This window comes from Oncorhynchus keta, chromosome 31 (genome assembly GCF_023373465.1).
Source record: "Oncorhynchus keta strain PuntledgeMale-10-30-2019 chromosome 31, Oket_V2, whole genome shotgun sequence".
Taxonomy (NCBI): Eukaryota; Metazoa; Chordata; class Actinopteri; order Salmoniformes; family Salmonidae; genus Oncorhynchus; species Oncorhynchus keta.
Window position 1 is genome coordinate 13,534,298 of NC_068451.1, and position 12,582 is coordinate 13,546,879.

The window sequence follows — 12,582 nt, forward strand, 5'->3', positions numbered from 1 at the left end:
TGGAGATCTTTGGCTGCTCACACATAAGTGGCTCATACTAGTGATTTACGATCTGTGATGTCCTCAGTCCTCATTGTAATCATCATTATTGAAACTACAGCACTGGCTCCAGACCAGCTGTTAGGGGCATAAAGTAACCTCACACCCTCTTCTTCCAGCTGGGTGAGGAGCCCTCAAATAAGGAGTCTGGTCTATTGATGAAGAGGCTATCACGTAACAGCACCACCCAATGGTACGCAGGCCTGGAGCGTAAAGTGGAACTTTTGGCTGATAATTCTTTTGATATCTTCCTGCCCAATGTAACGGCTGTTGATAGAAGGAAGTACAAGTGTCTCCTGGCAGCACATGTCGGAGAGCAGAACCAGGAGGGGCAGGTTCACCTCAAAGTGACAGGTGAGTGTGTTCTATTCTCATTGTGTGCTTGTTTTAGTATGTAAACAAACTGTATACTGCATGTGGATGTTTTAAATTGGACCCCCAGAGTTCCTCTGTGCTGATATATACTCTTTTAAAGTTTCCAGTGGTGCTCAAGGATTTGTGTATTATTTTTTCATTCGCAGGATGCCTTTACAATAAGTCCACAGACCAATCAGAAAACAATACCATCCTAGTTCTTTCCATTGTGGGCCTTCGACATGAGCTAAACAACTGATCCCTGGTGGTCTAGTGGTTAGGATTCGGCGCTCTCACCGCCGCGGCCCGGGTTCGATTCCCGGTCAGGGAACATAATGTTTTTCTTTGCTCTGAACGGATTTTCTCTGTACGAACAGTTTTCACCAATGTTCTCTTCATAATACTATGATAATGTTAAATCAGTGTAGGCTGCTGAGGGGAGGACGGCTCATAGCCGAAAAACCAGATTGCATACCAGAGAGAATACTATAGACATCAAGAAAGCCAGTCAATTGATTATTGACAAGTTTTCCAACACTTTTGATGAACGAGGAAAAATAGAAATAGGCCTATAACAGTTAGGATCAGCTTGATCTCCCCCTTTGGCGATATACCACAATCCCCCGAGGTGCCTTATTGCTATTTTTATTTATTTATTATTTAACAAGGCAAATCAGTTAAGAACAAGTTCGTATTTTCAATGAAGGCCTACACCTGCCAAACCCGGATGACGCAGGGCCAATTGTGCGCTGCCCTCTGGGCCTATCAATCACTGCTGGTTGTGATACAGCCTGTAAAAAATGGTTACCAACGTAATTTGAGTGGTTCTAAAACATAATATCAGTCAGTGTCTGATATATTTGTAATTTTATGTTGGCTATTACCGGTTTCAGTTTTCAAAAGGATCAGCAGTTGTCGTGGCCGAGTGGTTAAGGCGATGGACTAGAAATCCATTGGGATCTTCCCGCGCAGGTTCGAATCCTGCCGACAACGTGATATTTTTCTCCTGTGATTGGTAATGCCCAGGCGTTTACATTGATAGCCAGTATCTGTTATTGTATCACTACACATAAATCGCTAGCTGCACGGTATCAATCTTTACCTACTTGAAATTACGTTACGCCTGTCAATCAAGCACTCCTGTTCATGACAACAGTCATTAGTTGCAAACGCCAGCCTTCCTAAAATGCATTGTTATTTCATCAAGCATGTTCGCTAAATCACGTAGTTAGCTATGTAACGTTAGCTTGCTAAAACTGTTCCTCGCTTCACACCGTCAGCACCACTGACGATACACCCAGAAAAACGGACAGCGAAGATATAGATGCCCTTCTTGAGGACATACTTGACGATGATTTCGATTCCCTTGCGCTATACGTGAGTAAATAACCTTAGCTACATCGCCTTGCATTGTTGAATGCAGTTTTTTGTTGTTGTTGCTAACAGCATCTACTGTCCAGTAGTAGTAGCTAGCTAAAGTTAGCTGTCTGGATATCACACGAATGTATTAGCTAGCTATAATGAGATAAAGATGAGGCTATGTTTGATTGTTTTTAGCCTGTTTCCAAATGAAAGGTTGCTATCATTTTTGTCCTTCTGACTCCAATGCATTAGCTAACGTTACATTGCAAAAGGGCCGGCTAGCAACTTACCTTGGCTTACTGCATTCGCATAACAGGCAGTCTCCTTGTGGCGTGCAACAAGAGGCAGGTCGTTATTGCGTTGGACTAGTTAACTGTAAGGTTGCAAGAATGGATACCCGACATGACAAGGTGAAAATCTGTCGTTCTGCAACTTGGTCCTGGACTTCCTGACGGGCCGCCCCAGGTGGTGAGGGTAGGAAACAACATCTCCACCCCGCTGATCCTCAACACTGGGGCCCCACAAGGGTGCGTTCTCTGCCCTCTCCTGTACTCCCTGTTCATTAACATTGCTAACTATGTGTATGTGACAAATCAAATTTGATTTGATTTGTTGACCAAATTCGACACTCTCATTGACCTCTATACCAACACTCTTTGCTTGGTGGGCAAGACAACGAAAAACCGCCACCTGCTGGAGGGAAACAGATTTCCCGCCGATTTGGCCCTTTCCCTTCCTCAACATTTAGCCCAGTATATTTTCACTTTGACGGCTACTTTTACTTTTATATTCTAGTAGGATAAATCTACGCCTTGACTTAGACAACGAAATATAGAAAACGCGTTGGTGCTGAACAAAAATGCGTACCCTGGTCTTTCTCCATGCCTTTGCACTAGGTAAGTTCAAAATTCATTTTAGGGCTAACAAGGCTTTATGTCCTCCTTACAAAAAAAAGATTGCAGTTTTGAAACTGCAGTAACTTCAGTCGACTGTGGTATTTTGGAAGCAGTAATTGCAAAATTGCAGTTATACTGCACTCTAACTGCAGCTACATTGCAAATGTACTGCAGTAAAAAAATATATGTTATTTTGGATGCAGTATTTGCAGCATACTACAGTTACACTGCACTCTGACAGCCATCTTTTTTTTCGTAAGGGCTGCCCATCGAGGTTCGTTTTGACATTTGCCTTCCATTTTTCCAGTTTGCCTACACAGCAGGATTATGAAGGATGCTGAAAATACAAGGTCAATATGCGGCAAGGATTCGGTTCTGAGATGTAAAGACAATTCTTTACCTGGGGTCAAGTACCGGTCAGTGAGGTGGTACAAGGTAAACTACTTTGCGTTGCTCTTTTCCAGGGCAGTAATGTGGCTTGCTAATGCTGACTAAAGCCCTGGATCAGAGTCCTCAGGGCTGGTATAGTGCCGAAAATCTCCCAGTCATAATTCTCCCCCCAATTTCGCGTTCTTCATTGCTGCCACTTGCTTGCTTTTCTGCTCTTCAGCCCATTGTCAGTTTAGCCTACATTTCACCCGTATCTAAATCCGCTACTGATTGGTATTGGTCTTTTAATAAATCTCTGCCAAAATTCGTCATCTCTCCCATGTCTTATTCGACTAGTACTTTTTAAAGTGTAAGGATAATAATTCAGCCATAGTTGTTCTGAAATGTTTATTGCTTGCCAACATTTTACTCCTTCTATGTTTAATATAACGCATATACATGAATTATTAATTTTGGTTGCCTATCCTGACGTGAAGTTTGTTCTGTAGAAAGTATTTGACTCTGATGTGTGCCACAGAAAGTATTTGGCTCTAGTCACACAATTAAGGAAATTAAAAGGGGGAGAATTCTGACTGGGGGGAGATTTTCAGCACAACATTTGTTCGCTCATAATAGGCAGGATTAGGCGGATTGATGAGGGCGACATTTTCACAGCTAAACTGACCAAGACGCACCTCCAACAACACATAAAACCTCACATACTTATGAGACACCACATTAAAATAGAGACACCAAACCATCTTTCACATGTTCAGGCTATCCTAACTTCCAATTCTTAAAAACTTTAACTATAACTATATACATTTGCATAAATTAGCACTAAATCACTCACCAACAGTAACTCTTGAACCATTCATGCTAGATACACCAAACCAACTTTCACAGGTTTAGGCTATCCTGACTTCAAATTCGTAGAAGTGGTTAACAACTATTACTATATAAATTAGCATAAAACAACTCACCAACAGTAACTCTTGAACTGTTCAAACTAGAGACACCATACCAATCAATACATTTTTACAGCTACCTACTTTTTCAACTATAACCAGTCATTACCATTACTACTGAAGTCAGTACCACTACACTAACTTATTTCAAAACCATAGTTTAAAACAAGTTAGCAAGCACACCACATTTTCTTCCGGAAATGTACATTTCCAGTATTGTAGATTGCCTTTGTCTAGCCACTTAATCATATCAATCTTCGTCCACTCTTTCTTCCATCTAAAGATAGCAGAACTCATAACTTTTATGATTCCCCAGACAATTTTTTAATAATGTCTGGAATGGAATCTGGCCTGCTCGCCTCCCTACCACTGAGGAAGTACAGTTCCCGCTCAGCCCAGTCAAAACTGTTCGCTGATCTGGCCCCCCAATGGTGGAACAAACTCCCTCACGACGCCAGGACAGCGGAGTCAATCACCACCTTCCGGAGACACCTGAAACCCCACCTCTTTAAGGAATACCTAGGATAGGATAAAGTAATCCTTCCCACCCCCCCACCCCCTTAAAAGATTTAGATGCACTATTGTAAAGTGGCTGTTCCACTGGATGTCATAAGGTGAATGCACCAATTTGTAAGTCGCTCTGGATAAGAGCGTCTGCTAAATGACTTAAATGTAAAATGTAAATGTAAACTATGTGTTTGATGCATTTGATACCATTCCACTGATTCCACTTCCAGCCATTACCACAAGCTCCTCCTCCCAAATGTATTTTATTTTACCTTTATTTAACTAGGCAAGTCTGTTAAGAACAAATTCTTATTTTCAGTGACAGCCTTGGAAAAGTGGGTTAACTGCCAGTTCAGGGGCAGAACGACAGATTTGTACCTTGTCAGCTCTGAGATTTGAACTTGCAACCTTCCGGTTACTCGTCCAACAATTTAACCACTAGGAGGTGCCACAAATCTCCTGTGTTTTCTGTTTAAACAGTAAGTAAGGATTGAGACTTGGGATACTCCCTTGGTGACAGGCAGTGGCTGAGACAGCAGATTTTCTGACTTTTTACACTGCACTCTTTGAGAGAGGTAGTTAGCAAACCAGGCCAAAGACCCCTCAGACACCAATACTCCTTAGCCGCCCACAATAATGGAATGGTCTACCGTATCAAAAGCTTTGGCCAAGTCAATAAAAATAGCAGCACAACATTGCTTAGAATCAAGGGCAATGGTGACATCACTGAGGACCTTTAAGGTTGCAGTGACACATCCATAACCCTGATCCCTGGTGGTCTAGTGGTTAGGATTCGGCGCTCTCACCGCCGCGGCCCGGGTTCGATTCCCGGTCAGGGAACATAATGTTTTTCTTTGCTCTGAACGGATTTTCTCTGTACGAACAGTTTTCACCAATGTTCTCTTCATAATACTATGATAATGTTAAATCAGTGTAGGCTGCTGAGGGGAGGACGGCTCATAGCCGAAAAACCAGATTGCATACCAGAGAGAATACTATAGACATCAAGAAAGCCAGTCAATTGATTATTGACAAGTTTTCCAACACTTTTGATGAACGGTTGTGATACAGCCTGGAAAACGTAATTTGAGTTGAGCTAAAACATAATATCAGTCAGTTTCTGACATATTTGTAATTTTATGTTGGCTATTACCGGTTTTTGTTTTCAATAGTGTCATCAGTTGTCGTGGCCGAGTGGTTAAGGCGATGGACTAGAAATCCATTGGGATTTTCCCGCGCAGGTTCGAATCCTGCCGACAACGAGATATTTTTCTCCTGTGATTGGTAATGCCCATGCATTTACATTGTAGCATTGATAGCCAGTATCTGTTATTGTATCACTACACATAAATCGCTAGCTGCACGGTATCAATCTTTACCTACTTGAAATTAGGTTACGCCTGTCAATCAAGCACTCCTGTTCATGACAACAGTCAATAAGCCTGAAGCTATGGCGGACGATTTGGACGAATTGCTAGATGAGGTTGAAACAAAGTTCTGTCGCAATGTTTCATTGACGCCACAACTTCAAGCTCCCTCAAATTTATCGACGGCTGGGAAATGTTTAACCCAAACTGGGAAAGAAAGAAAACTCTGGTGCGTAGTAAAATGCAAGTGTCAACCGGCTAACGTTAACGATAGCTAACGTTAGTACGGGGGAATGGACTAAAGTTAGCAAGCAAGGTTAGCAAACCAAGTTGTTGACCATGACTGACACAGTGGAAGCTTATGCAACGTAACTAACGATAGCTATGTAACGTAGTTGCAAACGCCAGCCTTCCTAAAATGCATTGTTATTTCATCAAGCATGTTAGCTAAATCACGTAGTTAGCTATGTAACGTTAGCTTGCTAAAACTGTTCCTCGCTTCACACCGTCAGCACCACTGACGATACCCCCAGAAAAACGGACAGCGAAGATATAGATGCCCTTCTTGAGGACATACTTGACGATGATTTCGATTCCCTTGCGCTAAACGTGAGTAAATAACCTTAGCTACATCGCCTTGCATTGTTGAATGCAGTTTTTTGTTGTTGTTGCTAACAGCATCTACTGTCCAGTAGTAGTAGCTAGCTAAAGTTAGCTGTCTGGATATCACACGAATGTATTAGCTAGCTATAATGAGATAAAGATGAGGAGGCTATGTTTGATTGTTTTTAGCCTGTTTCCAATGGGAAGGTTGCTATCATCTTTGTCCTTCTGACTCCAATGCATTAGCTAACGTTACATTGCAAAAGGGCTGGCCCGTAGGTGGTCTCATATTTGCTTAACTCTACACATTTGCAGACTGGACAGCTTCCTAAAATGACGAAGACATTGCCACAGTCCACAAGAAAGTAAGTTTTCTTACAACCCTATTTTTAAAAAACATTTTAATAAAACAACTTATTCATGCAAACATAGTTAGTTGTCCTGGCTGAGTCGTCGAACATATAGGCAGTTGTCGTGGCCGAGTGGTTAAGGCGATAGACTAGAAATCTATTGGGATCTTCCCGCGCAGGTTCGAATCCTGCCGACAACGGTTTATTTTGTGTTGCAGCCTGTGGAATCATAATATCTGCCTGTGGTATACTGCAAAAAGTCAATGTGTTCATATGACGTTATTATTGAAACCCAGTAAATGTTATCTAAGACATCTGTATATCTCTGTTGCATGCAGTCAATGTAATTGTATGTTTTACAGTTGTCATTATTTAAGGCAGACCAAAATGGTAATTCACGGGGAGCCATAAAATCTAGTAGTGAGCCTTTGGTAAAGCATGTATTTGATAAAAGCTCTCTTTTGATCCCCATTTGTTCTTATGTGAGCAGGTGCTGCCCAGTTTTCCTTGGTGGAAGCTCCATTGAAAATGGTGTAGGAACAGCTGTTTCACAAAGGTAAAAGTGCTGTTTAATTGTAGTGCAGGGATCATCAACTGGATTCAGCCCGAGGGCCATTTTTTTTCTTTAGAGGATGGTCAGGAGGCCAGAACATAATTACGGTTAATTAGTCAACTGCAACTTGATTGCAAGAAGCCCAAACCGATATAATATTTAACTACAACAGACTAATTTCAAACCCTGCTTTCATTTGTTTATGATCACATACTGTATCTCTCTATATTATGCGTGGGAATTCTTTGGAACAGATTTCCTAAATTAAAATCACTTGTTTGGTGCTGATTTGCTGGTGTTTTTACAGTCTTATGTCCAACAATAAAATGATAAAATGTATTTATTTATTTTGCTCAAAAAACGCGGGGGACCAATTAAAATCACAGAAGGGCCGCCAGTTGGGGAACCCTGTTGTAATTGTGTGTGTGTGTGTGTGTGTGTAATTGTGTGTGTGTGTGTGTGTGTGTGTGTGTGTGTGTGTGTGTGTGTGTGTGTGTGTGTGTGTGTGTGTGTGTGTGTGTGTGTGTGTGTGTGTGTGTGTGTGTGTGTGTGTGTGTGTGTGTGTGTGTGTGTGTGTGTGTGTAAAAGCATGGATCACATTTTAATTTGACTCACTGTTTAACATGTGCTGACAGGTCGTGTGATCAGCTGAGATGTATCTCCTGTGACTTTCGGGTGGCCATGTTTGGCGATCATGAATGGGACCCCTCTTGTGATTACCTCTTCTTCAGGTGAACCTCCTCTCATTGGGCCTGATGTATCTTTATCGGGTAACAAACTATTTGCGGAATTTAAATATTGTTATTATCTTGAAACAATTTGGAAGTTGATACAGAAAAAAAATCCCAAATTTCTCAGATTTGAACAGAAGAGGGCAGTGTAAACCTTTTTATTTTGGGACTTCGTGAAAATAAACTGGAATAATCTTCATTTGATTCTTAATGTAAAATATTGTGTTGTTTCACTGACAGAGAGCTTGCCCATGATAACAAAGACTGACACTTAAGCTTAGTTAAGGAAGTGAAGTGGAAGACCTCATAGCAGTAGCGGTGTGAGTATGCAGGCATGGGTATTTGGTGCTCTTAACACCAAGACAGTAATTAAATTATTCTAGGCTACATGAATTTGATACAATTGGTGAGAGTTGACTTGAAATGCAAACTAAGAAAGACAACAGACAGAAGGGCTGTGCTCATATGGGAGAAAAACATTTTAAAATAGATAAACAAAGAAGGCTATCTCAATCACAATGTTGTTGGTGTTTTGGTGCACGTTCCAAGCATGTGGGTTTTGCTGTCGGTGTTATCACAGCAGTGAAGTAATTATCTGTTCTGGTGGACACTTGGGTGGTTTCAGGCTTTTTGCTGAAGTATAGAGGTTACTAAGTGTCTGAGAGCCCAGGGCTCCTCTACAAGACATGGGGATTCATTTATCATTCAAATGTGCTTGTTAAATGCAACGTAGTGTATTGTGCAAATTATGCTTCCACTCAGATTAATTCCTTCAGCTGTAAATTGCAGGTTAACTCTTGAATATGTGTGATGTTTCCAATCATTCCACAATCTTTCAGGGGTTCTTGGAGGCTGGTTTTGTTCCATGCACATGACCAACTTAAATAATCAAGTACTTTGTGAATTTAGTACTACTTATCCTATCTATAACTCTACATACCAATACTGTGAGAGATATTCACCTACTGGTCATTGCTTAGCTAACCAGCCTTGTCTCTTTGTATCTCTGCAGGAACAACATGCCAGACTGTCAGAAGCTGCGGGCTAAGCTGAGGAGAAGAAAAGGGGCGCGGGCGTACGCCTGCCAGTGTAGCTGGCACTCTGCTCGAGACCTCACCGACCTGAGAGAACAGCACCAGCTCAAGTGGGTCTGTGGGAAGCATGATGTATGACAGCCTTCTTTCTATCACACACACACACACACACACACACACACACACACACACACACACACACACACACACACACACACACACACACACACACACACACTATCACTTTTCAGTTACTTGAAAACCAATGTCCTCTTGTTATAGACATCCCAACACACATTTTTCTGCCTTGAGAATGATGTAGGTCTTTCTCTGCATTACATTTAGTGTGTTCTGGGTTTAAATGTAAATGAACATGGTAGGTCTTCTGCTATCTTTAGAGATGTGATTTTAGCTAGCTCAGTTTTAAGAGCAGGTATATGCCAGACCATACTTGTGTGAAAACGGTACCTAGGAAAGATGAGGCTAAATTGAACCGAGTATTTTATGTATAAAATAAAAATAGTAATGAAGACATTCCATTATCTGGTAGTATTTCACATACAATGCTGTTACATGCTTTTCTGTAGCCTTTCCTTCTGTCTTAGTTTCTAATTCCCTTGTCCCTTTGTTTATTTCCTCTTCTGTCCCTTTGAGTGAAATGCATTCTCTGTTTTAAGGGATTTCTGATCTTACCATTCATGTATTGTGTATAGTATGAAGGTGAGGTTAGTGTGAAGTTAAATGACCCAAACCTTTCCTGTTGCATCTATGCTAGACATTTAGAAGAAAAAATAATTAAAGATAAAATAATCACTTCACTCTGACAGTCTAGTAGTTGATGCTTTATAAATGAATCATAATCAAATGAAGTAGTTTGTGGATAGTTTATTAAATATCTACTAATTCATTCATTAGGGAAGCCCCCAAAAAAAAAAAAAAAAAGCTTAACTTCCAAAGACATTTGACGTGATAGCCCAGTCAGAAGTAGACATTTGTTGTGATAGCCCAGTCAGAAGTAGACATTTGATGTGATAGCCCAGTCAGAAGTAGACATTTGATGTGATAGCCCAGTCAGAAGTAGACATTTGTTGTGATAGCCCAGTCAGAAGTAGACATTTGTTGTTATAGCCCAGTCAGAAGTAGACATTTGTTGTTATAGCCCAGTCAGAAGTAGACATTTGTTGTTATAGCCCAGTCAGAAGTAGACATTTGATGTGATAGCCCAGTCAGAAGTAGACATTTGTTGTTATAGCCCAGTCAGAAGTAGACATTTGATGTGATAGCCCAGTCAGAAGTAGACATTTGTTAGCCCAGTCAGAAGTAGACATTTGTTGTGATAGCCCAGTCAGAAGTAACTCATCCAGAACGCCGCAGCCCGTCTGGTGTTCAACCTTCCCAAGTTCTCTCACGTCACCCCGCTCCTCCGCTCTCTCCACTGGCTTCCAGTTGAAGCTCGCATCCGTTACAAGACCATGGTGCTTGCCTACGGAGCTGTGAGGGGAACGGCACCTCAGTACCTCCAGGCTCTGATCAGGCCCTACACCCAAACAAGGGCACTGCGTTCATCCACCTCTGGCCTGCTCGCCTCCCTACCACTGAGGAAGTACAGTTCCCGCTCAGCCCAGTCAAAACTGTTCGCTGCTCTGGCTCCCCAATGGTGGAACACACTCCCTCACGATGCCAGGACAGCGGAGTCAATCACCACCTTCCGGAGACACCTGAAACCCCACCTCTTTAAGGAATACCTAGGATAGGATAAAGTAATCCTTCTCACCCCCCTCAAAAGATTTAGATGCACTATTGTAAAGTGGCTGTTCCACTGGATGTCATAAGGTGAATGCACCAATTTGTAAGTCGCTCTGAATAAGAGCGTCTGCTAAATGACTTAAATGTAAATGTAAAGTAGACATTTGATGTGATAGCCCAGTCAGAAGTAGACATTTGTTAGCCCAGTCAGAAGTAGACATTTGTTGTGATAGCCCAGTCAGAAGTAGACATTTGATGTGATAGCCCAGTCAGAAGTAGACATTTGATGTGATAGCCCAGTCAGAAGTAGACATTTGATGTGATAGCCCAGTCAGAAGTAGACATTTGTTGTGATAGCCCAGTCAGAAGTAGACATTTGTTGTGATAGCCCAGTCAGAAGTAGACATTTGATGTGATAGCCCAGTCAGAAGTAGACATTTGTTGTGATAGCCCAGTCAGAAGTAGACATTTGTTGTGATAGCCCAGTCAGAAGTAGACATTTGTTGTGATAGCCCAGTCAGAAATAGACATTTGATGTGATAGCCCAGTCAGAAGTAGACATTTATTGTGATAGCCCAGTCAGAAGTAGACATTTGTTGTGATAGCCCAGTCAGAAGTAGACATTTGTTGTGATAGCCCAGTCAGAAGTAGACATTTGATGTGATAGCCCAGTCAGAAGTAGACATTTGATGTGATAGCCCAGTCAGAAGTAGACATTTGTTGTGATAGCCCAGTCAGAAGTAGACATTTGATGTGATAGCCCAGTCAGAAGTAGACATTTGATGTGATAGCCCAGTCAGAAGTAGACATTTGTTGTGATAGCCCAGTCAGAAGTAGACATTTGATGTGATAGCCCAGTCAGAAGTAGACATTTGTTGTGATAGCCCAGTCAGAAGTAGACATTTATTGTGATAGCCCAGTCAGAAGTAGACATTTGTTGTGATAGCCCAGTCAGAAGTAGACATTTGATGTGATAGTCCAGTCAGAAGTAGACATTTGTTGTGATAGCCCAGTCAGAAGTAGACATTTGTTGTGATAGCCCAGTCAGAAGTAGACATTTGTTGTGATAGCCCAGTCAGAAGTAGACATTTGATGTGATAGCCCAGTCAGAAGTAGACATTTGTTGTGATAGCCCAGTCAGAAGTAGACATTTGTTGTGATAGCCCAGTCAGAAGTAGACATTTATTGTATAATATAATAATAATATTGTTATAGCCCAGTCAGAAGTAGATCTTTTGGATTGCAAAACATGTGCTCATATTATGTACAAACCATCTGCATATGCGTTTATACACTAGGCTATTCACATCAAGTCTTAGTTGAATAAATGTTGTATGCACTTCATTTTTGTTGCTTTTTCTCCTTGATAATATTAACACAATTTAATTTCAAGTTTAAAAAGTTTGACTGTGCGTTGTGTGGCTCATGTCACCGTATGAATCAATATCAGTGACAGTGCTGTTTGTTCACAATGCTGGTCATTCTGTGCAGTGGAGAAGCGAAGGTGGTTAAGACCGTTGGGCCAGTAACCGAAAGGTCGCTGGTTTGAATCCACACGCTAACGAGGTGAGAGAGAAAAATATGTCTGCGCTCTTGAGCAAGGCAATTAAACATAATTGCTCCTGTTTGTCTTTCTGGATAATAACAACTGCTAATATGTAAATGAATCTGTTTTATAGTTCTCATTTCACTGCTATGTTTGA

The 12,582-nt window shown here is 41.4% G+C and overlaps 1 protein-coding gene and 5 non-coding genes across 6 annotated transcripts; all 6 read left to right on the forward strand.

Annotated features, from left to right (window-relative positions):
* Window positions 1-652: 652 nt before the first annotated feature.
* Window positions 653-724, forward strand: trnae-cuc (transfer RNA glutamic acid (anticodon CUC)). The gene has a single exon. It is a non-coding gene; the product is annotated as a tRNA-Glu (tRNA).
* A 580-nt stretch (window positions 725-1,304) lies between these two features.
* trnas-aga (transfer RNA serine (anticodon AGA)) lies at window positions 1,305-1,386 on the forward strand. Its single transcript has one exon. It is a non-coding gene; the product is annotated as a tRNA-Ser (tRNA).
* A 3,877-nt stretch (window positions 1,387-5,263) lies between these two features.
* Window positions 5,264-5,335, forward strand: trnae-cuc (transfer RNA glutamic acid (anticodon CUC)). The gene has a single exon. It is a non-coding gene; the product is annotated as a tRNA-Glu (tRNA).
* A 340-nt stretch (window positions 5,336-5,675) lies between these two features.
* On the forward strand, window positions 5,676-5,757 carry trnas-aga (transfer RNA serine (anticodon AGA)). Its single transcript has one exon. It is a non-coding gene; the product is annotated as a tRNA-Ser (tRNA).
* A 51-nt stretch (window positions 5,758-5,808) lies between these two features.
* On the forward strand, window positions 5,809-12,556 carry cfap418 (cilia and flagella associated protein 418). Its single transcript, XM_035746060.2, has 7 exons — window positions 5,809-6,091; window positions 6,375-6,471; window positions 6,781-6,830; window positions 7,306-7,371; window positions 8,004-8,099; window positions 9,112-9,265; window positions 12,371-12,556. Exons 1-7 carry the CDS (start codon window positions 5,919-5,921, stop codon window positions 12,389-12,391), a joined length of 657 nt encoding a protein of 218 aa, XP_035601953.1. The 5' UTR covers window positions 5,809-5,918; the 3' UTR covers window positions 12,392-12,556.
* trnas-aga (transfer RNA serine (anticodon AGA)) lies at window positions 6,934-7,015 on the forward strand. Its single transcript has one exon. It is a non-coding gene; the product is annotated as a tRNA-Ser (tRNA).
* Window positions 12,557-12,582: the final 26 nt, after the last annotated feature.

What these genes read in the sequence shown, in the direction of transcription:
- cfap418 (XM_035746060.2), top strand. Translation starts at nt 5,919, where the DNA reads ATGACAACAGTCAATAAGCCTGAAGCTATGGCGGACGATTTGGACGAA. An exon ending in TCGATTCCCTTGCGCTAAAC is followed by an intron (nt 6,472 to 6,780) that starts GTGAGTAAATAA and finishes ACACATTTGCAG; the next exon opens with ACTGGACAGCTTCCTAAAAT. An exon ending in GGAACAGCTGTTTCACAAAG is followed by an intron (nt 7,372 to 8,003) that starts GTAAAAGTGCTG and finishes ATGTGCTGACAG; the next exon opens with GTCGTGTGATCAGCTGAGAT.